This window comes from Pinus tabuliformis, chromosome X (genome assembly GCF_031772625.1).
Source record: "Pinus tabuliformis cultivar Carrire ecotype Pingquan chromosome X, CPIR1, whole genome shotgun sequence".
NCBI classification, from domain to species: Eukaryota; Viridiplantae; Streptophyta; class Pinopsida; order Pinales; family Pinaceae; genus Pinus; species Pinus tabuliformis.
In genome coordinates this window covers 1,354,737,381-1,354,762,213 of record NC_142308.1, presented here as the reverse complement: position 1 = coordinate 1,354,762,213, position 24,833 = coordinate 1,354,737,381, and the positions used below count along the sequence as shown (strand labels likewise).

The following is a 24,833-nucleotide window of genomic DNA, read 5'->3' as shown; positions in this document are numbered from 1 at the left end:
GAGTGCATGCAGTGGGTTGATGGCTGGAAGGATGGGATCAACGAAAGGTTAAGTAAATGGAGCTTCGTGAGTAATGGAAGAGCTGGAAGGTAAACGAGCTGAACAGAGGTCGGTTGAGTTGCTTTAGGTGTGGTTGACAAGAAGAGGAAGGTAATGGAATGGTGTGGAGCAGTGTAGATGAAACAAATTGTCTATGAATGTCACCAAAAACGAGAACTCTTTAACCTATGTTAACTGTGCTATTTTGAACCAATGAACAGCAGTGCAATTTGTGAAAGAAACTCGTGCATGGAAGTGGAATGAAGAAGTAATGATCAAGACCAAAGTGCATGGATGGATCTATGACTAAAGTAACTGTTGCAGCTTGCATGGAAGTAAAAGACTGCGTTTCTTTTTGGTGGTTGGTATAGACTGCACCCCCAACCTCTAAACAGAGATGGCAGTGAAGGCTCTCTCAACCTTTTCTTGGAGCTCAAAGGAACACTAATCCTCCTACTCTAATTCAAAACAACTAGAAGCACTTAAACCATAAACTAATCCTACTTCAATCACATAAAACAAATCAAATCAGCAGGCTGGAAATTCTAAATGCATGACAAAACAGAGGAAATAAAGTGTTGCAAGGAAAAAGAAATAACATTACAAGGAGGAAGAGGTCTATTGCTCTCTTAAAAACTCAGAATTGGATCAAAAGCTGTCTGTCTTTATTGAATAATCATGAGTCTAATGACATGCCAAAACTGGCTTACAAGGAGCAAAAACCGAGCTACAACATGACTAACCAAATTGACTAACTAGCTAACCCCAAATTGACTAACTAGCTACACAAAATGACTACCAACTAGCTAACCAAAATGAGGCCCTAAGCCTTCTTATTTATACAATTTGAGGACCCAACAGTCCTCCTAAAATTTAGGGACTTGGCTGCCCAAGACTTGTAGTTGACAGTAGTCCAACTTGACTTGCTTGGCTGCCCTTGAGCTGATTGATTTGGTGGCCTTTGAACTCCGAGCTGATGGTGGAGAATTCGAGGTAAGGGCCCATAAATGAGGGGGACACCTTCCTACAAATCCTCTAGCTTGTTCTCCCACGAATTTGGCTGCCAAGTGCTCATTAAGACCTTCCATTTTGTCTCCAAGTTGACCAAAAAGGCTACACAAAGCACCCATTAGACTTGTTGGCATAATGACTAACCAAATTCACTCTATTAACATAAAAATAATCAAAAACATGCAATAAACAAATGAGAATGGTGGACTAAGCCAAATTAGGAGGTTGAATGAGCCCAAATAATTGTACATTTTTGGGGCTCATCACCACCTAAGGGGGAAGTGGAGCACGAGATATACCTTTTACTGGACTCCCAATTTCCAAATGTTGGGTTGCACAGGAAGTTTGTCATAGAAGTAAGTGAGGTGAATAAACAAGTTGCAACAACTATTGAACTAGGTTTCATTCGACCAAGTACATCACCATGTGGGTGACCCATTATAATTGTGCCAAAGAAGGATGGGACTTGGAGGATGTGTACAGATTACATGGCATTGAAAAAAATCACACTAAAGAATGAGTATCCCCTGGCAAGGATAGATGATCTACTGGGTCAGTTGTAGCAAGAAAAATACTTCACCAAGTTGGACTTAAAGTCTTCATATCACCTGGTTCGAGTCAAAGAATAAAATACCTGGAAGACTTCCTTAAAAACAGGCAAGGTTTGTATGAGTTGTTAGTCATGCCATTTGGCCTATGTAATGCACCAACTGCATTTATAAGATTAATGAATGATGTATTGCGCCCTTTTATAGATTCATTTATTATTTCCTATTTGGATGATATAGTGGTATACAATGCTACCTGGGAGGAGCACATATCACATTTAACACAGATGTTGGAGACATTAAAGAATCAGCAACTTCTAGCAAATCTTAAGAAGTGTGAGTTTTCATAATAGTCTTTAGTGTATCTGGGGTGTGTGATAGGTGGATGAGAGATGAAGATAGATCCCTCCAAGATGGAGGCCATCATGAAATGGTCAATTCCTACTAATGTTTCTGAGGTTAGGAGTTTCTTTAGGGCAAAAAATTGTACCTGAGGAAATGCATAGCCTCGTTTTCAGTGGTAGCAACATTATTCCACACCATAACAACAAGTGGTAAGAGTTTCAAGTGCGGAAAGGGTCAGCAGAGTGCCTTCGAGGAGATAAAGAAGAAGATCAGTCAAGCACGCATTCTAGCATTACCAAAATTGTAGCAACCTTTTGAAGTGGAAAAAAATGTGAGTGGGCATGTTATGGGAGGAAGGCTTGTATGCTACCATTCTAAAGTATTTCATGGGGAAACTCTTTACTACCCTACTTATGACAAGGAACTCTATGCCTGAGTGCAAGATGTGAAGAAGTGGAAGCACTATCTAATAGGAAAGGAGAAAATAATACAAATAGGCCACCAGCCACTACAGTACCTGTAGGCCTAGAGTAAGCTACAATAGACTAGGAATTACAATTCGATGGGGTTTCTACAACAATTCCATTTAGTGATCAAGTATAAGAATGGAAACACGAACAAGTTGGTAAACATGCTTTCAAGGCCACCCACATCAAATATCACAGCGTTGGAGACTTTTATGCACATGGAGCCATTTACCCATGATGGACACAAGGAGGCATATTCAAAGGATGAGGACTTAAAGGAGGTGTTTCAAAAGTTTCAAAGTCATAGGCATGTGCATGATGGTGACAACACCGTTGAATACCATCTTCAGGATGGGTTACTCTATAGGTTGGATAAGCTATGTGTTCTTAAAGGCGAGCGATTTCAGTTGATTAGAGAAGCTCACACCTCCAAGGTTGTAGGGCACTTTGGTGTAGGGAAGACCATTGCCAACTTGCAAAGGAATGTGTATTAGCCCAAGATGCAAGAGTAGGTAGATATGTTCGTAAGAGGATGCACATGCTTTGTTGTACAAACAATCCTAGAAACATGAAACATGGTGTATATCATCCCTTACATGTACCCACTCGTCCTTGGGAAAACATTTCCATGGACTTTGTGGGAGGTTTACCAACAACCAGTAAGCGACATGGCCACATGTTCGTGGTAGTTGATAGGTTTAGTAAGATGTGTTTTCTAATGCCGTAAAAAGACCATCAGTGGGAAAGAAGCAGTAAATATTGTTCTTTGGACATGTTTGGGTGCACTTTGGGATACCAAGGAACATCATTTCAAATAGGGACATAAAAGTTCTATGTGCATTATGGATTACATTGTGGGAGAATGTGGACAAAAAGTTGAAGAGATTTGCAACATTATATTCGCAAATAGATGGGAAGACATAAGTAGTCAATAGGATTTTGGTGCAACTTTTGAGGGGATACAACCAAAAGCATCCAAATACTTGGGATCAAAATATGGTATATATGGAACATTCTTACAATAAAGTAGTCCACACTTCTATTAGACATTCCCCATTTTAAACTTGTTTTGGATATTTGTTTCTTTCACCTTTAGACATTACATATGGGCATTAAGTAGGAGTGAGGGAAGATCTTATAGGATACACCTTGAGGGATGAAAAATTATAAAGAAGATTAGGTAGATACATATATAGGTATAAGTGACACTACAAAAGTCACGAGAGGTATATAAGGCCATGCATGATTGGCATAGAACAAAGAAATTGTTCAAGGTGGAAGATAGTGTATGGTTATAGCTGAACAAGGAGAGGCTACAAGGGCCTAGTAAGAAAATCAAGGCTCAGTAGTATGGTCCCTTCGAGATAATAGAAAAGGTGGGTGATAATGCTTATCAACTTAGTTTACCACCATATATGTTCATTTACTCTGTTGCGAATGTAGAGAATATAAAAATATATGACCCTTCCATGGTAGATCAAGAAGAGGAATAGGTCCTACCTTGTATGGTAGATTTGTCAGTAAATGCTTAGGCAGTGTTAACAAAAGATATAGTTTTGAAAAAGAGGTACAAAACTAGAAGACAAGAGAGCATGACCTTTGGTAGATTGGGTTGAAAGGACAACTTCCAAACAAAGATAAATTATACACTCGAGAAAAGGTGGAGTACAAATTTCCTTACCTCATTCAATAGAAGCTTTTGGCAACCAAAAGCCTCCGAAAATGGGGAGGTGTGATCCAAATTAGATCATTATATTTCTTGTCATCCATCTTAATGATTTCATAGTGGAAAAAGTGGAGGAATTAGTTCATGGGAATTTTTTTACAAGTGGGGCCCTGTTTGGAAAATTGGGGTTTGAAACCTTCCAAGAGCATTTTCGGGCATCAAATGACATTTTTTGGGGTAAAACTTTTCCTCTTCAGCACCACACCTTTTTTTCATATTTTACACACATGTCTTTCCGACAATGCAAGAATCATGTCAATCAGAGTCTGTATGCGAAAGTTATGTCACTCAAAAGTTGACCTTCATGTTTTCACCACCATACTTTGAGAGGATGCCATGTCAACTCCCGTTATTTATAAAAAAAGGGGCTAGCCATGTGATTTTGATGTAGAAGACTCTAGAAGATTCTATATTGTAACTCTAGTTAAGAGTTGAGGCAATCAAACCTAACGAATAGTAGGCTATCGAGTTGCGTTATAACCAAGCCACTAAGAGGAATATGGGTTCCATTATTTTGAGTGCATTTGTTCCATAGTTGAGAAAAAATAACTAAGATGGAAAAAAGGTAGAGCACATAGAGAGGATTTGTGCATTATAGTAGCCCACATGCCACAGGCCATACTTCTTTGTACTTGTAGACATTTTCTACTAAAAGAAAGAGAACAAAGAAGCCTCACCTTCCAGCTGGGTTTTTTTTATATTGAAACGGTTTTCCAGGTCATATCTTGTGTCAAATGTGTGTGTGTGTGTGTGTGTGTATGTCATCTTTTATTACATTGTTCTTTATTTTTCCGAATAATTTTATTTGCGTGCATACACTCTTAACAATAATCTATAGATCTATAAATCTAAAGAGAAATGAAATTGTATTAGCATAGATTTTTTATTTTTTTAAGATATGTTGTGATGAACTGTCCAGTGGAATATCCAAGACAGTTTACGAGACATATTGCATACAAAAACTTTACATCTATATAAGATATCATGAGTGATGAGAGTCTCTGAGAGGATATTTTTTCTTCTCTCATAGTTAAATGTTTGCTAATTTGCATTTTCTTTCAACTCAATAATAAGATTTTGACTCTTCATTTATCATTTTCTCAATGATATTGTTCCAATTCAATTTATTATGCATATCAATTCCTAAATAATTGTATAAAGACACTTCCTTGAAACTATTATTATCAGAAACAAACAAACACACACACACACATATATCCCTAATGAGAATATTGTATTAAATCAAAATCCATGCCTAGGTCACAGACTGTATAGCAAGTGAGTACAATAATAATCCTTCGAGGCCAGCTATACATGTAACTTTAGGGTGGACTTTATTCTCAAAATATATTAGTCGTATTACTATCCTAAATGATACATGGTCTTGGAGGTGTAAATTCTCCAAAAGACCTGTAGATACAAACAAAATTTACATTGCATAGTAGGCCGATTGTTAAGGAATAGTTGTGAGGGAAGGAATACCATTTCTCATTAAGACTCCTATGTCCAATTTTACACCTTTATTGGTGGGATCATCTGACAAGAGTTATTTATTTTTGAAACCTGAAAGAAGCTAATAGTAGAGAAGGCTAGTTTCACATTCTTTATTCGATCAATAATGCTTCACAACTTGCAATCCTTGGGAAAAGATCCATGAACAAGTTGATGGATAACCAACTGTGAATCTCCTAACACCACCAAATCTTTGATGTTTACTTATTTGCTCATAAGGAGCCTTTGCAGTAATTCATATGCTTCCGTTGCATTATTTGCTAACCCCAAACTGTAGTCAATTTCAATTTTCCCATCGACTTTGAGAGTAATCCCTCCAGCTCCTGCCACCCCAAAAACAAAACTATACTAGAAAATCATTTTAAATTTAATTTTCATATTGAAAAATAAAACATTATATGTAATCTTTATTAAAAACACAAATTCAATATAATAAAAAATTGTTTAATAATTTTAATTTTATTATATTTAATAAATGTATTAAAAAGCATCTCATATCGAAACAAATTTTATCATCATTAAACGATGATACATTTAAAAAATATTTAAATATACAATAAGCTTATATAGAAACAATGTTTATGGTGTCGTCCACCGAGGTGGAGGAATTGCCTAGATAGTCAAAAGTGGCTGGATTCCGGCCAAAAAAAATTCAAGAAATCTCGCAGTAGCACAGTTTGAATCATATTTATGGGCAACCCAAAATCTTGAAGTTTGACAGCTATAACCTGGATTTACAAAAATCCAGGGGACCCAAAATATTGAAGTTTGACAGTTGTACCCTGGATTTACAAAAATCCCTGTCGGATTTTATCAAAATCTTGCCGGAATTTCTATGATTTTCAGAGCAAATTTGTAGCCTAGTTAAATTACTACAATGTTTATTATCTACAATATTAAAGAATGATACATTCGAAAGAATATTTCAAAGTTCAATAAGTTCTAGACTAATCATGTTTATCGTCTAGGATATTAATTAATAATACAATTTGTGATGAAATGGAATTTTGTTTATGTTTAAATTTTATTTTTAAAAATACAAAATAAAATTGATTAGAATATATATTTTAAAAAGTTTGATATAATTTTTTTATTAAAATCTAAATGTTTAATAAATATATAAAATAATGTTTATCCTCTATAATATTGAACAATAATATATTAGAAAAATATCTGAATATTTAATAACATTTATCATTTATAAAATTTGAGGAGATATAATATAATGAAGGAATCAATTTATCAAAATTTCAAATATAATTTTTTATCGAAATCACTCTTTTTCACGCTGAAAAATGACTCTTTCTCTCTTCCATGGTGAGAAGAGCTAACATTGAAAATTGCACTATTATTTTCTATTGTAAAGTCGTTGTCAATGTGAATCAAAAACATTTGGCAGAAAGAGGGTGGATAGGAGGAATCAAATACTAAGTCGTCAGGTCTGTTGTCAGTTACTGCAAAATGTGTTTTCAGCTGTCCAAAGAGTAAATGAGAAGAGAAGTTTGCAGGCATCTTCTAAGCCCCAAAAGGACTCAAAACCCAAATCAGACCCCCTCCATTGGAAAGTTCTATGAACAAACTTTCCAACGATATGTGGAAGTCCAAAAATGGACTCCTGGATCAAAAGTTATGGTCTTCTGAAGTTTCAAGGATTGAAGCCTTGTGAAGGCATATCAGAATATTGAAGACTGCAATATCGGAGGTCTAGTGACATCAGGCATATCGACAATCACAACATCAGATATATCGGCGATCGCATATTAGAGGTCGGAGATACTAGCGCACCGCAACATCAGAGCATCAGTATATCGACGATCGCATATCAGAGGTCCTGGCATATAAGCAATCGCATATCGGAGGTCTCGCATGTCGGAAGTCCAATACAATAGAGTAGGCAATATCAGAGCTTGGAGGAGATGGACACATCAAAGCATCAAGCAGATCAGAAATCGGAGAATCAGAGCTTTTGAAGCTGACAACCTTTTAAAAGTTGCGACATGGAAAAGTTCTGATAGCGTTAAAAACCATTGAGGAGTGCCAAAAAGTATTAACAAAGGATTTCATCACAAAAACCAAGGTGAGCAAACCCTTTTATCTCTCCTCTAGCCAGACATGTGGCGACATAGCATTGGTTCCGGTAAATCTATAGTGGCATCTGACATGGCAGTATGACAGGACACGTGGCAGGTCGTTTTGGCAGTTTGAGGGGGCCCAAGGGGGCAAATATGGGTGACAAGTATCACCACTCATGAGGTGCCACGTGGAAGTGATGACATCATATCGTAGGTCGCACATCAAAGGTTAAAGATGTTGGCACTTTATAACAGTTTGCAATTGGAAACTTCCGATAAGGGGGTTCTGATATTGGGCTAGCACCACGGCCGCAAGGACTTAAAGAACCAAAGGCGTAAAGGTAGGGGTTGAGCACCAAGAGCTATCGGCGTATCAAAAGATCACGACTCCAAAGTTATTTCCCCAATTGGAAACCTCTGATGAGAGGAGATATGATATTTGCCTAGAAAATGGTCTATAAAAAGTTAAAGAACCTCGGGCACTAAGCAGTTAACAAAGGGAGAATGGCCCCTGGCAGGAGTTTAAATGCTTTAATGCCTCAAGGCTGGGTAGTAGGTCATGGCCCATGGTCCTATGGTGAAAAATGCAAGAAGGGCTAAGCAGAAGGGGCTTGTCATATTAGAGGTCGACAATCGACATATTATAATTATGCACCACTGTAAAGTCTACGATATGGAATCACTCTGATAAGAAAGTATAGAGCTTTAAGGGTGTATGGGTCAGTAGCAATGATATTTAATGAAGGCATAGAGGAGTTGGTGATTGAAAATGTCTAATCATGTGGAAGACCCTGTAACAAAAAACCAAGGAAAACATTGGCAACAAAAATGAAGTCTATTGCTTCGCGTGCATGTCTTCAGCGTGGTAAATGGAGGTATGGGACTCAGGAAGCAATTATTTCTCAGCATGGAGATCCATGTTGTCAGGCAATGAAATATTGTCAGGTCAATCTCCAGTTCTGTTCTGTGACAGGAAATCACATTTGATCGCTCCCGGCTCTAGAAAGTGGCAGATTGAAGTTGTCAAGGTGAAAGCGATAGGTGAACCAACCGAGTCACTGAAGAGGAACATTATAGCAGAGACGTGGCCTGATCAGAGGCCATAAAAGGAATGGTGTTGAGATATTTTCCTCAAATCATCATTCAATTTCCCTTTTTCTTTTATTCTGTAAATTCTGCATTTTAAAGAACATAATCAAATCTGATTGCAATGACTTGGGCAGCAGACCTTCGTATCCCAAGACAGCGAGTCGATTAGACAACTGGAGCTCGGCTGAGATATTTTGTAACTGTTGTTTAAAGCTTCCCCTCTCCTTATAAATAGAGGGAAGAAACACTTAAGAGAGGTTCCTGAATTCTGCATCTAAGAGGCTCGAATTCTATGGTTCCATATTGGTTATATTTTCCCCTTCCTAAGGGACTTGAGCGATACAATTATTGAATGTAAATGGATTGGTGATTTGGACTCCATCTTGAAGGATTAATGAAACTATTTTGTTGATTCGAATCCTAGAAGTGCACATTATGTTTTCCCCTGTGTATATCATTTCACGTATGTCTTTCCTCTTTTGAAATTGTGTAATGAAGCTATCAGTTTCACTCTCATTTATGGATGTATCTATGCTGCTAAGTAGTGAACAGTACCTGTGAAAATGACATATTTACTTGTGTTAGTTTATATCCTGTAGTACATGTGTGTGCACGGATTTACTAATTGTTGTCTGGTGATAAATGTGTCCAGGAGGCATAGAGCATGAGACCTTGATTTGCGCTCCACTATTTCTATGTTTTCACCTCTTCATTCTTACATACCTCTGTTGGAACTTATTTCGTAGGGTTCAGTGTTCTATCCAACCCTCTGCATTGAATTCCCTCTTTTCTTTCCTCCTCTTCATTTTTACTGCAACGCCAATATTGGGCTTCCTATTGTTGTGTGTCAGCCACCAAAACCAAGACATTTCTCCTTCAGATTAGCCATATTTACCCCCTAAGTATTTAGATCTATGTATTTGCTTGAGTTTACCTTGATGAAGGAATATTGAACCAAGCCCCTGAATTATATCTTTCCAAATTATGTGACATATGGAGTGCAACAGAAATCCCTCAAATAATCTTCAAAAGCACTCCTCTCGGATGCCCTAGGCACTGGTCTTCTTTCAATCTAGAGGATGTCTCTAGGAGCCTTCTACATCTTTTGAAGCAATTGTGTGACATGTGATAGAAAAAGCTACAACATCTTTCTGGCACCGTTGCCAGGGACGAATTTGAAATACTTTTCCCTAGGTATGACAATTTTTTACATTCCCTCAGTCAGGGTAGAAAGGGAAATGTGGATTTAAGATCTCTCACCCTAGCGACTCCATTGTCTGAATCTTATTTTAAATTTCCGACAACGACAACATATTTCTGGCGCCATTGTCGGGGAATAGATTAGAATATTTTTCCCCGGGTATGAAATTTTTTACATTCCCTTTGTTGGGTGAGCAAGGGAAGTGTGGGTTGAAGACATCTCACCTTGGTGACTCCACTATTTCAATCTTATGGTAAACAACCTGGCTACTTCACTGTCAAGTCATGCAAGAAAAGATGGATGAGATGGAGAGGTTAATAAAGAACTCAATTAAATTGATAAAACTCGAGCTAGAAAATAGAAACATTCGATGGCAAAACTCCCAGTCTACTAATCGAGGTTTAAATCCCCAATACAGAAGGCCTCCCCTATATATATTGCAAAGGGAGAGGAAACAACAATAAGACCACAACCATCCTCCATTATATATAAAATATGATCCAGAGGAGCAGATACAAGATGCCAACGAAGTCCAGGGGAACCTGTATTCCTCTATCTCTGATGAAGAACAAGAAGTCAGAATGCATGAAGAAAAGGAGGATGATCTTGATGCACCGCTAAATGATGGTGAGATTGATCATTATTGCAAGTAGTTCATTGATTTCATGATGGCTCAGCTGCACAAGAAATATGATCTTCGGTCATCTAGAAAGAGATCAAGGGGACACGACCAAAACGAAGGAACTTCCTTCCAAGAGCATCTTAAGCCAACTGACAAGGGGAAGGGGCCTTTAGATCAATTTATTCAAAAAAAGAGGGAGTCCTAAGATCCAAACTGCTTTAAGCTCAAAGTTCTCAAAGAAGAGAAGTCACCTCCCCGTTTTAGGCCCATCTATGAAAAATAAAAAGAGCCAAGTAGTGTTTGTGGCTGCCCTAACCAAGAAGATATTGGTTAGCAGACTTTCCAAGAAAATAAGGCAGCTGTAATTTTCTCCTGACAGTTCTATGACCTAGTAGCCTACTACATGACAACATTCTTTGGTCAATAGCAGAGATTGTTTCTGGGGTATGTATCAAACTTTTTGTTTGAAGATTTTTCACGGTGCATGTTTGTTTTGATTTTTAAATTTCAATAGCATGGAGGTATTAGGTCCAACATCCAAACGCTGACTTGGTACCATTGGAAGGTTGACCTCACTTGGGTGCATTGAGCCCTATGTCTAAGAAGGATTTGTATATAAATAAGCTCATTAGTTGAGCATTTAATTTCTAGTTGTTAGAGTTTATATTTCTGCATTTCAGTATTATGAGGAAAGGACTCCTAATAGATAAATTTCCATGGAGATTTTCTAGTTTTATAGGTTCAATATATTTTTTGACTCCATGCCCAATGGTGAAGATTATTAGTCTACAGGTTCTCAACACCCTTCTAGCAAAGCACTATCCCCAAATGGAACCAATGTTGTCACTCACTACAAAATGTGTTTTCCGTTGCCCAAAGAGTAAATGAGCAGAGAAGTTTGCATTCATCTTCCAAGCCCCAAAAAGACTCAAAGCCCAAATCAAACTCTCTCCATTGGAAAGTTCTCTAAACAAGCTTTCCAAAAATATGTAGAAGTCCAAAAATGGACTCCTAAATCAAAAGTTATGGTCTTCTCAAGTTTCAAGGATTGAAGCCTTGTGAAGGTATATCATAATATCAAAAATTGCAATATTGGAGGTCCAACGACATCAGGGATATCGACGATCACAACATCATAGATATCGTCAATCGCATATCGGAGGTCAAACATACCACCACATTGCAAGAATAGAGCATCACATATCGGCAATCGCATATCGTAGGTCCTGGCATATCGGAGGTCCCACATGTTGGAGGTCCAATCCATCGGAGTAGGAAGTATCAGAGCTTTGAGGAGATCGACACGTCGGAGCATCAAACAAATTGACAATCGGAGAATCAAAGCTTTTGAAGGTGACAACCTTTTATAACTTGCGACATGGAAAAGTTATGATAGCATTAAAAGCCACCGGGGAGCGCCGAAAAATATTACCAAGGGATTTAATCGTAAAACCAAAGGTGAGTGGGCCTTTTTCTCTCTCCTCTAGCCGGACACATGGAGACATAGGATTGGTTCCAATAAAGCTAAAGTGACATCTGACGTGGCGGTACGACAGGACACATGGTAGGCATTTTTGGCATTTTGAGGGGGCCTAAGGGGACAGATCTGGGTGACACGTGTCACCACTTATGAGGTGCCACATGGAAGTGATAACGTCATATCATAGGTTAAGGATGTCAACACTTTATAACAGTTTTCAATTGGAAACTTCCAATAAGGGGGCTGATAATAGGCTGGCACCACAGTGACAAGGACTTAAAGAAAAAAAGGCATAAAGGCAGGCGCTGAGCACCAAGTGTTATCGACATATCAGAATATCGCAACTCCAAATTTATTTGCTTGATTGGAAACCTCCGATGAGAGGGGCTCTGACATTTGTCTAGTGCATGGTCTATAAGAAGTTAAAGAACCTTGGGTGCTAAGCAGTTAACAAAAGGAGAATGGCCCCCGACGGGAATTTAAACTCTCTAGCGCCTCAAGGTTACGCAACAGGTCATGACCCATGGTCCTATGGTGAGAAATGCAGGAAGGGTTAAGCAGAAAGGGTCTTGTCATATCGGAGGTCGGTAATCAGAATATTATAATATTGCACCACCGTGAAGTTTGCAATATGGAATCGCTCCTATAAGGAAGTACAGAGCTTTAAGGGCCTATGGGCCGGTAGCTGCGATATTGAATGAAGGCGCAAAGGAGTTGGTGATTGAAAAGGTCTAATCCTATGGAAGACCCTATAACAAGAAACCAAGGACAACAGTGGTCGCAGAAATGAAGTCTACTGTTTTGCATGCATGTCTTTAGTGAGGTAAATGGAGGTATCGGACTCAGGGAGTAGTAATTTCTCAGCATGGACCTCCACGCAGTTAGGCAATGAAATACTACCAGGTCAATCTCCACTTCTGCTCTGTGACAAGAAACTACAGTGGATTGCTCTTGGCTCTAGAAAGTGGGAGATTCAAGCTGTTAAGGCGAAAGCGACATGTGAACCGACAGAGTGACTGAAGAGGAACATTGTGGCAGAGACTTGGAATAATCAGAGGCCATAACAAGAATGGTGTGGATATATTTTCCTCAAATCATCATTCAGTTTTCCTTTTTCTTTTATTCTGTAATTTCTGCATTTTAAAGAACGAAATCAAATCTGATTGCAATGATTTCGGCAGCATACCTTCGCACGTTGATATAGCTAGTTGATTAGATAGTCGAAGCTCGACTGAGATATTTTGTAACTGTTGTTCAAAGCTTCCCCTCTCCTTATAAATAGAGGGAAGAAACACTTAAGAGAGGTTCCTGAATTCTGCATCCAAGAGGCTCAATTTCTGTGTTTCCACATTCGTTCTATTTTCCCTGTTCATGAGTGACTTGAGCGATTCAATTGTTGAATCTAAATGGACCAGTGATTTGGACGCCATCTTGAAGGATTAATGAAATTTTTTGTTGATTCCAATAAGAGCAATGCGCAGTATGTTTTCCCCTCTGTATATCATTTCACATATGTCTTTCCTCTTCTAAAATTGTGTAATGAAGCTATCGGTTTCACTCTGATTGATGGATGTATCTATGGTGCTAAGTAGTGAACAATACCTGTGGAAATGACAAATTTACTTGTGTTAGTTTATAGCTTATAGTACCTATGTGTGCACAGATTTACTTATTGTTGTTTGGTGATAAATGTGTCCATGAGGCATAGAGCATGAGACCTTAATTTGCACTCCTCTATTTACGCATTTTCACCTCTTCATTCTTCCATACTTCTGCTGGAACTTGTTGCTTAGGATTCTGTGTTGTAGCCAACCCTTTGCATCGAATTCCCTCATTTCATTCCCCATCTTCATTTTTAGTACAACGCCAATATTAAGTTACCTATTGTTGTGTGTCAGCGACTAGAACCAAGACATTTCTCTTTCAAATTAGCCATATTTACCCCCTGAGTATTTAGATCTATGTATTTGCTTGAGTTTACCTTGATGAAGGACTATTGAACCAATCCCATGAATTATATATTTCCAAGTTATGTGACATATGTAATGCAGCAGAAATCCCTTAGATAATCTTCAAAAGCACTCCTCTCGGATGCCCTAGGCACTAGTCTGGTTTCAACCCAGAGGCTATCTCTAGGAGGCTTCTATATGTTTTGAAGCAATTGCGAGACAGGTGATAGAAAAAGCTACAACAAGGTCATACATGTGAGTTAATGTACTCTAGCCGGGTCGACCGCGACATGTTTAGTGCGTGGATAATTTATCCATTCACACAACCTTTCTAATTTATATGCCTCTCTATCCATTATGGAACTATCGCTATTGTGATTGATCTTGTTGGGTTAACTGGTTTACTTGACACATAATGTTGATAGCAAATAAATCTAGTAATGTCGACTTGCCTAATAAGGGTACCTCCGCTAAGTCTAGAAGAGGAAACTATCCCATTCAAGCTTTTATTGTCCATGGTTGTGAAAGGGCGACAAGTAGCAGCGCTGATAACGTTAGTCACCATCACGTAGGTCCACTACTAAATGTAGGATTTCCTATACATGAGATGCTGAATTTACACACTAGGATTCATATCCCACTTTTGAGCCTATATATTCCTAGAACCCATTTCCGCCTGGGTTGATTCTGTAGAGGATGGCAAGTGGTTCTCTGCATGTAGTGGGAGTGTCATGAAGAAGGGCACAACAATACCAAGGCCGAGTAACGTTCTATGTTGTTGTTGCATGCATTATTGGTGCTATTGGGGGTTCCATATTCGGCTATGATATCGACATATCTGGTATTTGTGACCAATGTTTAAAAAAAAATCAATTTCAATTTATATTTTGAGTTGGAAAATAATGCTATGAATTGATAATGATAAAAAGACAATAATTGAAGCCTATCTACTTCGATGAATTTATTGAATTATGTGTTGTGTTGTGAATAACAAGTGGGGTGACATCCATGGATCCATTTCTTGAGAAATTCTTCGCTCTAGTCTATCGCAATAAACCACAAAAGTGATTATTCCAAGTACAACAACTAGGGTCTGGCCATGTTCACCTCGTCCCTCTACATTGCAGGCCTCGTTGCTTCGTTGTTTGTGTGTCCCGTAACTAGGAAATATGGGCGCAGGGTCAGTATTATCAGTGGAGGTATCAGTTTTATCATAGGTGCATCTCCGAATGTTAGTGTTGTGAATTTGGCCATGCTTATTATTACGCACGTTATGCTTGGAGTCGGAATTGGCTTTGGAAATCAAGTAGGCTTGTATGGATTTTGGGGATTTTGAAAGCGGTTTTCTTCACTGAAAAAATTGTGGGTAACCAACGGTTATAGTCTTTTGGCTTTAACAGTTACAGTTATTTGTATGGAATTCAATGACTTGGGATTACATAATTTTTAATTCCACTTATAATGACTTTTTTTTCAGAAGAAAAAGCAGTATTGATTATATTATGTTCAATATAAACAGATTTGTATACAAAAGAGCGGGCATCTGTCCCGGGAGAAGGCAAAATTTCCAGCGAACATCTGGAGATATCTTTCCTTATACATTACAAAATTTTTTGGGGATCTTGTTATCGAAAGATCAGAACAAAATCTATAACTTTCCAGAATATATAAAAAGCCAGCAGATTGAGATATTTTCAGATATATGGCTGTAATTGCATACCTGTACATGTTGACTTCATATTCCTGCCATTGTGAAGGGCTGTATGTCATATATACAGGGGACAGAAGTGATAAACAGGTGCCACTTACCGTGAGGCGAATGTAATCCTTTCTTTGACAAAATATCTGCTTGTCCATTTTGTTTGCGCCTTATATGAGTGATAGGGAATGTCGCCGGCTTCCATAGAGCTGCTATCCTTGCTAACCATCCAGTGAGGCTGTCGGTCTGAATTGCATGTATGCCTTTCACATGTTCTATGATAATTTTTGAGTCCCCGTATACCTTAATAGGCTCTATATCCATGAAAATGCAGAATAAAAGTAGACCATGTACGGCCATTGCCTCTGCCTTGTTACTTGTTGCTTTGCCACCGTTCCAAAATAAGGAGTAATGGAGGTCATTTGTCATAGCAATGTAAATTCCACTTATAATGACTTGGTTACAAAGCTTATGTTTGACTTTGAACGAATTGGGTTTACAGGCCCTTTAATCTGAATTACTAGGGTTTGCAGACTTTTTTGGTAGTTTGGACACAAGAGGGCTTCGGTTTACAAAGTTTTTGGTTGGAATTTGAACGAATTGGTTAACAATTTTTTTTGTTTGATTTTGTGTCAAGGTCGTTCCCCTGTACCTCTTAGAACTGGCTCCTCCAAAACTCCACGGTTCCCCTGTACCTCTTAGAACTGGCTCCTCCAAAACTCCGTGGAGGACTTAATATGTTGTTGCAGTTCGCCACAACACTTGGGATTTTCATAGCAAATATGGTTAATTACGGTACTCAGGACATAACATCGTGGGGATGGCATCTTTCCCTGGGTTTGGCTTCATTTCCTGCTCTTTTGATGACAATTGGAGGGATCCTCCTTCCTGAGACTCCCAACAGTCTGATAGAATGCGGGCATCTAGAGAAAGGTCGCGCTATCCTGGAGAAGACTAGGGGCACCAAGCATGTAGATACAGAGTATGAGGATATGCTGGATGCAAGTGCATTGGCTAACACCATTGAACATCAATTCAAGAATATTTTGGAGAGGAGGAATCAACCACAGCTAGTGATGGCCATCTCCCTGCCATGTTTCATATCTTGACTGGAATCAATTCCATATTGTTTTATGCCCTTGTTATTTTCGGCAGTTTGGTTCAAATGCTTCCTTGTATTCCTCTGTTTTGACCGCAGCTGTTGTTGTACTTTCCACCTTGGTATCAATTGCAACTGTTGACAGGTGGAGCCATAGACCCTTGTTTTTCGGTGGTTGTATTCTAATGATATCATGTCAGGTAAGAGCAAAACTGAGAGACGACGGGCCTTTTTTAATTTTGTTGCTTCTTGTTTTCAAGCATGTCAAAAGCAAGAAAGACTAATTCAAATCTCTATAATCTGCTACTAATTATTTCGGGATCAAATGAAAATATGGTCAACTTCGTTTGTGCAGTGCAGTCAATTTCCCAGATTAATGAAGGGATTTAGATTTAAGAACTCTGGAAACAGATTCGCGTGTCCTTGTTGCAACTTGGACGGACTATAAAATCTCTCCTTCCAAGCTACTTAGAAGATGGGGTTACAAACTTACAATTCATCTCATTTTGGACTCGGATTTGGACTGATTATAAAATCTCTCCTTCCAAGCTACTTAGAAGATGGGGTTACAAACTTACAATTCATCTCATTTTGCACATCCGAGTGGTTGTTGCTGATATAATGGGATGTTATCCCCTCCACCCAATTTTAAATCTCACATCAATGTTATCCCCTCCATTCCATTTTAAATCCCACATCCCAGTAGTTGTGGTTGGTACAATGCAATGCCTCCCCGCAATTTTGAATCACACTGGCTAAGTAAATTTCTAATTTAATTGGAGAATTTATATCCAAGTTTTTTTCCATAAATTAACAGGAATTTCTGTAACAATAACATTTCAGAAGTAATAGGGACTTCTGTGGTGAATAAAGGCATTCATCAAGATAATTGAAGCATGTTTGTTCAAGCTCCGTTCTCACCTCACTCAGCTGCTGCAGGCAAGAACTCTGGTTTCCTATTCAGCTCTGAAAATGTAAGCGAGACAGGTCACAAAAGGACTCGGGCATGGAGAGCTACCATGGTTGCAGAAAACTCAAATAAAAAAGAAAGCATGTTATCTGGGGCTTTGTTTAGCTGGTGTAAAAGTAAGAGACCAATGCAATTCCCATGGTTTAAAACTTTTCTGACCCTAATAATCGATAAGAGATCATCACTTCCATTCGGTTTCTAGATTTGAGGAACAGGAAATCTCAGAAAATGGATAGGAACTGGTATTCCCTGTCTGTTGGGGACCTCCCAATCCATGGTTAGAACATGGGTCATGATTCTTGAGCTTTGGCAGCTCAATTACCAGGTCTAAGATATATATTGTCATTCGTAAAAACAGGAAACATGAAATGCTGTGAAAAACAGAACAGAGACTACCTCTGTGTGTTTTAGTCTTACCTTACAGACTATCATCTGAATACCCCCACTAAGTAGCAGGGCTCTGCGCCCCCACCTGTCAACAGCGGCAATAGATACAAGGGTTGAAGCTACAAGAACAGCTCCAGTCATGACAGACGAGTAGAGGGAAGCATTTGCACCAAAGCCCAAACTGCCGAAAAGGACAGGGGCATAGAACAATATTGAATTGATTCCAGTCAATATCTGAAACATGGGCATACAGATGGCCATCACAAGCTGTGGCCGATTCCTCCTCTCTAAAATATTCCTGAATGGATGCCTGATGGATTTAGCCAGTGCGGCTGCATCGACCATATCCTCATACTCTGCTTCTACATTCCTAGTGCCCCTGATCTTCTCCAGGACAGCTCTGCCTTTCTCCAGATGACCACGTTCTATCAGACTGTTGGGGGTATCAGGAAGGAACATCCCTCCAACGGTCATCAAAAGTGCAGGACCTGCAGCCAAGCCCAGAGAGAGACGCCATCCCCAAGTTTTTATGTGCTGAGTCCCATAATTAACCATATTTGCTGTGAAGATCCCGAGTGTTGTGGCCAACTGGAACATTATATTAAGCCCTCCGCGGAATTTTGGTGGAGCTAACTCTGAGAGGTACAGAGGAACAGCCTTGACACAAATTCAAACAAAAAGCTCTGTAAACCCAAGGCATTCATATCTAAACAAAAAACTCTGTAACTCAAATCACTCCAATTCAAAGCCAAATGTCTAAAGCTTTAGTAATGCGTGCTTTTATCAATATATCTTGGAGAAACTCTTTCGAAATCATTGAGCCCACAACCCATACAAGCCAACCTGATTTGCGAAGCCTATTCCCACTCCAAGCATTATGCGCCCAATAATGAGCATGCCTAAGCTGATGGCGCCGGCGTTGAGAGCTGCACCCACAAGAAAACAGATGCCTCCGCTTACAATACTGGCCTTGCGCCCATATCTCCTCGTTACGTGAGACGCGCCCACCGAAGCAATCAGACCTGCAATGTAGAGGGATGAGGTGAACATAGCCAGGCCTTGGTTGTTGTATTTGCAGTAATCGCTATCATGGTCATTTTCATAATGCTTCGTGTGGTACACTGCGGGGAAGAATTTCTGGAGAAAATCGTCCATGGATGTCACTCCACCTAAAATTCAAAACATAATTCATAATTCAGCCCTCGGCTGCAACTCCATTAAGCGTTATCCTCTAATCGAGTCATGGCAATCTGTACACAAACTATAAACTGAAACTGAAAACCAGAAGCAACTGAAACTGAAAACTAGAAGCAATTTCTGGGAGAAAACTATGGGATGAAGAGGTGAAATGTCTGATATTTCCAATGAACCTACCTATTATCATGGTAATCTAATAGTGATCTGTACGCACTGAACCTATAAACTGAAATTTTAAAGAAGCGATTTTTTTGGAGAAAACTGTGCGATGAAAAGGTGAAACTTCTAACATTTTAGATGAACGCACCCATTATCAAGAACAAGAAACGATAGAAATAGTGTTAATCTATGTTTATTGGTTTTTGTTGAGAGAAATTTTATGTTTATTACTTCTGGTCATTAACTATAAACTGAAATTGAAAAGAAGCGATTTTTGAATAAAACTGTGTGATGAAAAGGTGAAACTTCTAACATTTCAGATGAAGGCACCCATTATCAAGAGCAAGAAACAATAAATATATTGTTAACCTATGTTGTGTTAATCTAGGTTTATTGGTTTTTGATAAGAGAAATTCTATGTTTATTACTTCTTGTCATTAACTCTAAACTGAAATTGAAAAGAAGCGATTTTTTTGAGAAAACTGTGGGATGAAAAGGTGAAACTTGTAACATTTCAGATGAACGCACCCATTATCAAGAACAAGAAACAATAAACATAGTGTTAATCTATGTTTATTGGTTTTTGATGAGAGAACTATGTTTATTACTTCTTGTCCGTGATGATGAGAGATGCTTCTTGTGAAATGATAGGAAAAGTTTTATGTTTATTACTTCTTGTACCTGATGATGGAAGTTCACCCACCTCTTCATCACACAGTTTCTTGTACTGATGATGGGAGAAGTTCACACAGTTTCTTGTAACTGATGATGGGAGAAGTTCACCCACCTCTTCCTCACACAGTTTTTTTTCCAGAAATAACTTTTACACCATAATACATACATAAGTGTACTGGATATACCTCGAACATACATACCTGATATACCGATATCATAGCCAAAGATGGAGCCCCCAATCGCAGCAACCATGCATGCAAAAACAACATAGAACGTTATTCGGCCCTGGTATTGCTGTGCTCTTTCGTTTGATACTCCCGGTGCGTCTACACAACCCCCTGCCATCCTCTACTGAAAATGAAAATGAAGGTAGAGATGGAGGTGGGTTTAACCAAATCGTGACGGAGTTATATAATATCGATATTTAATCGACTGGTTGCTGACGTTCGATCACTTTCGTAGGCAGTGTGAACCTTTTCCAAATCCCCGACATGGGCGTGGATATTTTCAGAAAACTGACGGCTGAGACGTTCGCAGAGGGTGTATGGCCTGTATCGCACAAATGCAGGATTTGGGTTTTGATTTGATTTGAACTCTAAGGTGAAGGTGGTGGTCACTAACTTTACCAGCGCCCACTAGTTATGCTTTCTTTCCCGGGAATTAAAAAACACATGAATTCACACAATATCTGATGTAACCAACCAGAAAGCTTTTTGTGTAAAGTATGTTTTTATAGAGAATGACCTGTGCAAAAAGTCATGTACGGCTGCCATAGTGATGTGAATTATTCCCCGAACTTGTAGTCACGGAATTATTGAGGTTCACCTGTTCCCAAACTTTTTGATTGGGCTTCATTTCAAGATATGCAGATAGCTGTAGTCGGCTTGTACTACGTTTTGAAGTTTTTTTCGGATATACATTTGAGTCGAATTTAGTTGGAATTACATTTTGAGTTTTTAAATTTTCATAATTTAAGTTTTATAAGAGTGTTTTTTTAATAGTGTTAAATCTATTTATATAGTGAAAAATATAGTTTATTAAATTTTGGCTAAAAAAATTTCAAAAATTAAAATAGTTTAATAATTCTTATCGCATCAAAATATTTACTTTATAATACATTTCATATTGTTAAAATTAAAATAATCATAAAATTGAACTAAATTATAACTTTATTTTAAATCAATATTAATTAAAAAAATTAATATACAAATTAAACATATACACATTTAAAGGAATATGGGACACAATTTTTAATTATGGAGATTTACCCTTACTTTATTATCGCTTTATTATGGAGATTCCTAATTTGTTTGTAAATATGTTTTGTTACAATATTATGGGTCAATACCATGGCTTATCAATAGTGCATACCCAAAAAATGGTAACTCACTTCAAATGACACTTGTACATATGACATTTTTTTAATTAATCAATTTAGTTAAAACAATAAAAATGACATAATTAATCTCAACCATTAATTTTTGTATAATACTATGAGTATTCTAAAATATTTTAATAATTATAGATAATTAAATTAAAATTTGGAAAGCTCTTTACTAAAATAATAGTTCATATATATATATATATATATATATATATATTAAACTGGTAGCCTCAAATTTCACCATTTAAAATTATATATATAATTAAATAGTAAACTAATTAAGTACCATTTCTAATTTAGAAGTGTGAAATTATACAACATGAGTGGGCTTAATGGTTAAGAGCATGTGTTTCCTCCTACGATGTCACGGGTTCAAAATCAAAGGGGGGTAGAGTATGTATGTCTTTGTAGGCTTAGCAATCAAATCGATGGGCAAAGGTGGGTCCCTTGTCCCACAAACAAGGAGGTCTCATACACCAATTTGGTGTTGGCCCACAAACAAGGGGGTCTCATACACCAATTTGGTGAATAGTAATATGTATATATATATTTAAAAGGTGGGTCCCTTGTCCCACAAACAAGGAAGGTGGGTCCCTTGTCCCACAAACAAGGAGGTCTCATACACCAATTTGGTGTTGGCCCACAAACAAGGGGGTCTCATACACCAATTTGGTGAATAGTAATATGTATATATATATTTAAAAGGTGGGTCCCTTGTCCCACAAACAAGGGGGTCTCATACACCAATTTGGTGAATAGTAATATGTATATATATATATTTAAAATTTAAATACGAAAAATGTAATTTTTTTCTATAGGAGGTATGGCTTTTTAGGTTATCTATATAGAGTGAATCATTCACTTAAATCTTATTTTTAAGAGTATTAATTGTAATTGATTATTTTTCTTTACTTTCAGTGATTTCATTTAGTAAGTGTTGGAAAACAGGGAAATATTGAGAGGGTTTGAATCAGTGTTTTATAAAAGAAATTAAATATTTTGCCAATCAAACACATTCAATAATACAATAGTGCACAAATCATATCAAGCTTGAACTCGGGATATTACATGGAGACCCATACAAGGGAAAATCACAAATCTTATTTTAATTTTCAATGTAAATGCAAGTGCCAATTGTGGTTTACATTAGATTTTGTCAGCACCAGCCTACAAGAGACATCAACCCCCTTTTCTTTGCAAGCACCCACTTGCTTTAGCCACTCAAATCCCTCTCTCATAAATTTTAAGACTCAGATCTATGGCACTTTTATCATAGAATAATACTAACAACAAATTATATTCTCATATCTTCTCTAGGCATCAATTCTTTGCAAGCTCTCCAAACATTGCTTTTCACAACAGCTCTATAGCTCTGATATTGTTCACCTTCATCCTTTGTTTAGTATATATTTCAACACCCATTGTCTTAGATATGTAATCATTGGCTCCTAACTTCCTTAGATCTACATTTTATCCTTTACGTAACAACTACAAAACTCAATGAATCTACATTTGCACCTCTATACTACACTTCTCTCTCACAGATCCACTTGATTTGACATTTAGATCTTGTGTTATTTCATTATCTTCTTATGCTCTCTTTTGCTCTTGGCTCAACTGCAAATTGATTGCACTTTAGATTAGTTCTTGGATTCTCATATGCATTAGCTAACCAATTTGTTCAAGCATTTAGATTTTGTATTTATACTTTATTGCATCTATTATCAGGTGTATTGATCCATGGTTTTCACCCATGGTATCATGAGTTGAATTAGTTGTTCTACTCGTCCACGGTAGTTACATTATTAATTTGCATGCAAATAGCTCGATCTGACATCATTTTTTTCCTTTTATAGATGCAAGGCTCCATATCTCAAATGGTTTCAACCTAAATTTGTTTTAATAACTTTGACACCTAAAACATTAGTTGTCATTGCCTTGAGTGCTTTAATGATCGACCCCATGTGACCAGTTCTAACCATTGTAGCTTAAATGACACTCTCACATCCCGAAGGTCTAGGATGAGGTTCAATGCTGATACACTAGAGTCTAAGGCCGAGATCCCAAGACCACATTTTCAAGATAATAGACCCATAGGTATCTATTGTTAAACCCTTCATGACCAAAAGGAGTGACCATGGTCATTAAATAACTCTTCTTAGATCTCGAAGGACAGAGATCCATTTAACACTAAACTCAAAACACACAACTCTAAGGTTGAATTCTCGAGACAATGAGCTCTGAAGCGCTTCATTGCTAACCCTTCATGAACAAGGTTGTGACCACTGGGTTAAGCTCTTCTTGAATCTCGAAGTTCGAAGATATTTTCAACATCAAGCTCCAAACATAAACACTAAGATCAAAGTCCCTTGACAATGAGATCTTGAGCACTTTATTATTAAGCCCTATGTGACCGAGAGTTATGGCCATAAGCTTAAGCTTCTTGATTCTCAGATATTGGGAACACCTTCCAATACTCCAAACATGAAACTCTGAGGTCGAGACTCTGATATAGGGTCCACTACCACATCACCTACCATCAGTACTGACACACCATCTATTGTTTTCATTAAGTGCCTACCATGTGTCCACTTGTTCATGCTTTCCTACCATGTGTCACTTACCAACTATCAATTTGTCTGATAAAAAATGTTGAATTTACTTGTCACATATCACCCACACATCCTGCCATGACATCTACTTTTCATATATGTTCCACTGTGGCAGCCATGTCATGCAACTTGTCATCCTTGTAAAATGTGCCACCAACTTGTCACGTGTGCTAGCCATTGTCTCACTAGTCATTTCTTTGTTGTATGCAAATAGAAATCTTAACAAATGGTTCGATACATGCCTAGGTGCTTTCCACTAGGATCCTTGTGATTGGGCACAGTGACCAATGGCTTGTTGTTCCACTACCTGTTAGTATACTTCATTGTTGTGTGCAAATAAGGTCTCAACTAGCAGTATGATGGATGCTTGGGTGCTTATCGTCAAGCTCCTTGTGACAAGGAATTGTGACCAACAACTTGTTGGTTCACTACCTACTAGTTGTTGGCACTACCTCCTGAGCTTGTGATTTGGGTGTTTGGTGTCGATCCAATGATGGGATAGTGTGTTGCATTCCCTTAAGAAACCACTAGTATCACGAGGGAGCCCTTCCTTCATTTGGGATAAAACAAGGGAGGGGGGTTGTGTAACC

General features: G+C 38.0%; 1 protein-coding gene across 2 annotated transcripts in view; it reads right to left on the bottom strand.

Annotated features, from left to right (window-relative positions):
• The window catches only part of LOC149145104 (sugar transport protein 7-like), a 45,026-nt gene extending 24,194 nt beyond the window's left edge, over positions 1-20,832 (bottom strand). The window contains exons 1-3 of one of the 2 annotated variants that reach the window (XM_089448741.1): positions 20,448-20,832; positions 19,060-19,385; positions 18,247-18,873 (exon numbers count right to left, since the gene is read on the bottom strand). In XM_089448741.1, the coding sequence (XP_089304867.1) occupies positions 18,247-18,873; positions 19,060-19,385; positions 20,448-20,592 (1,098 nt within the window). In that variant the 5' untranslated portion in view covers positions 20,593-20,832. Of the gene's footprint in view, positions 1-18,246; positions 18,874-19,059; positions 19,467-20,447 lie in introns of both variants that reach the window. The other variant, XM_089448742.1, reaches the window with a different exon arrangement.
• Between the last annotated feature and the right edge of the window lie 4,001 nt (positions 20,833-24,833).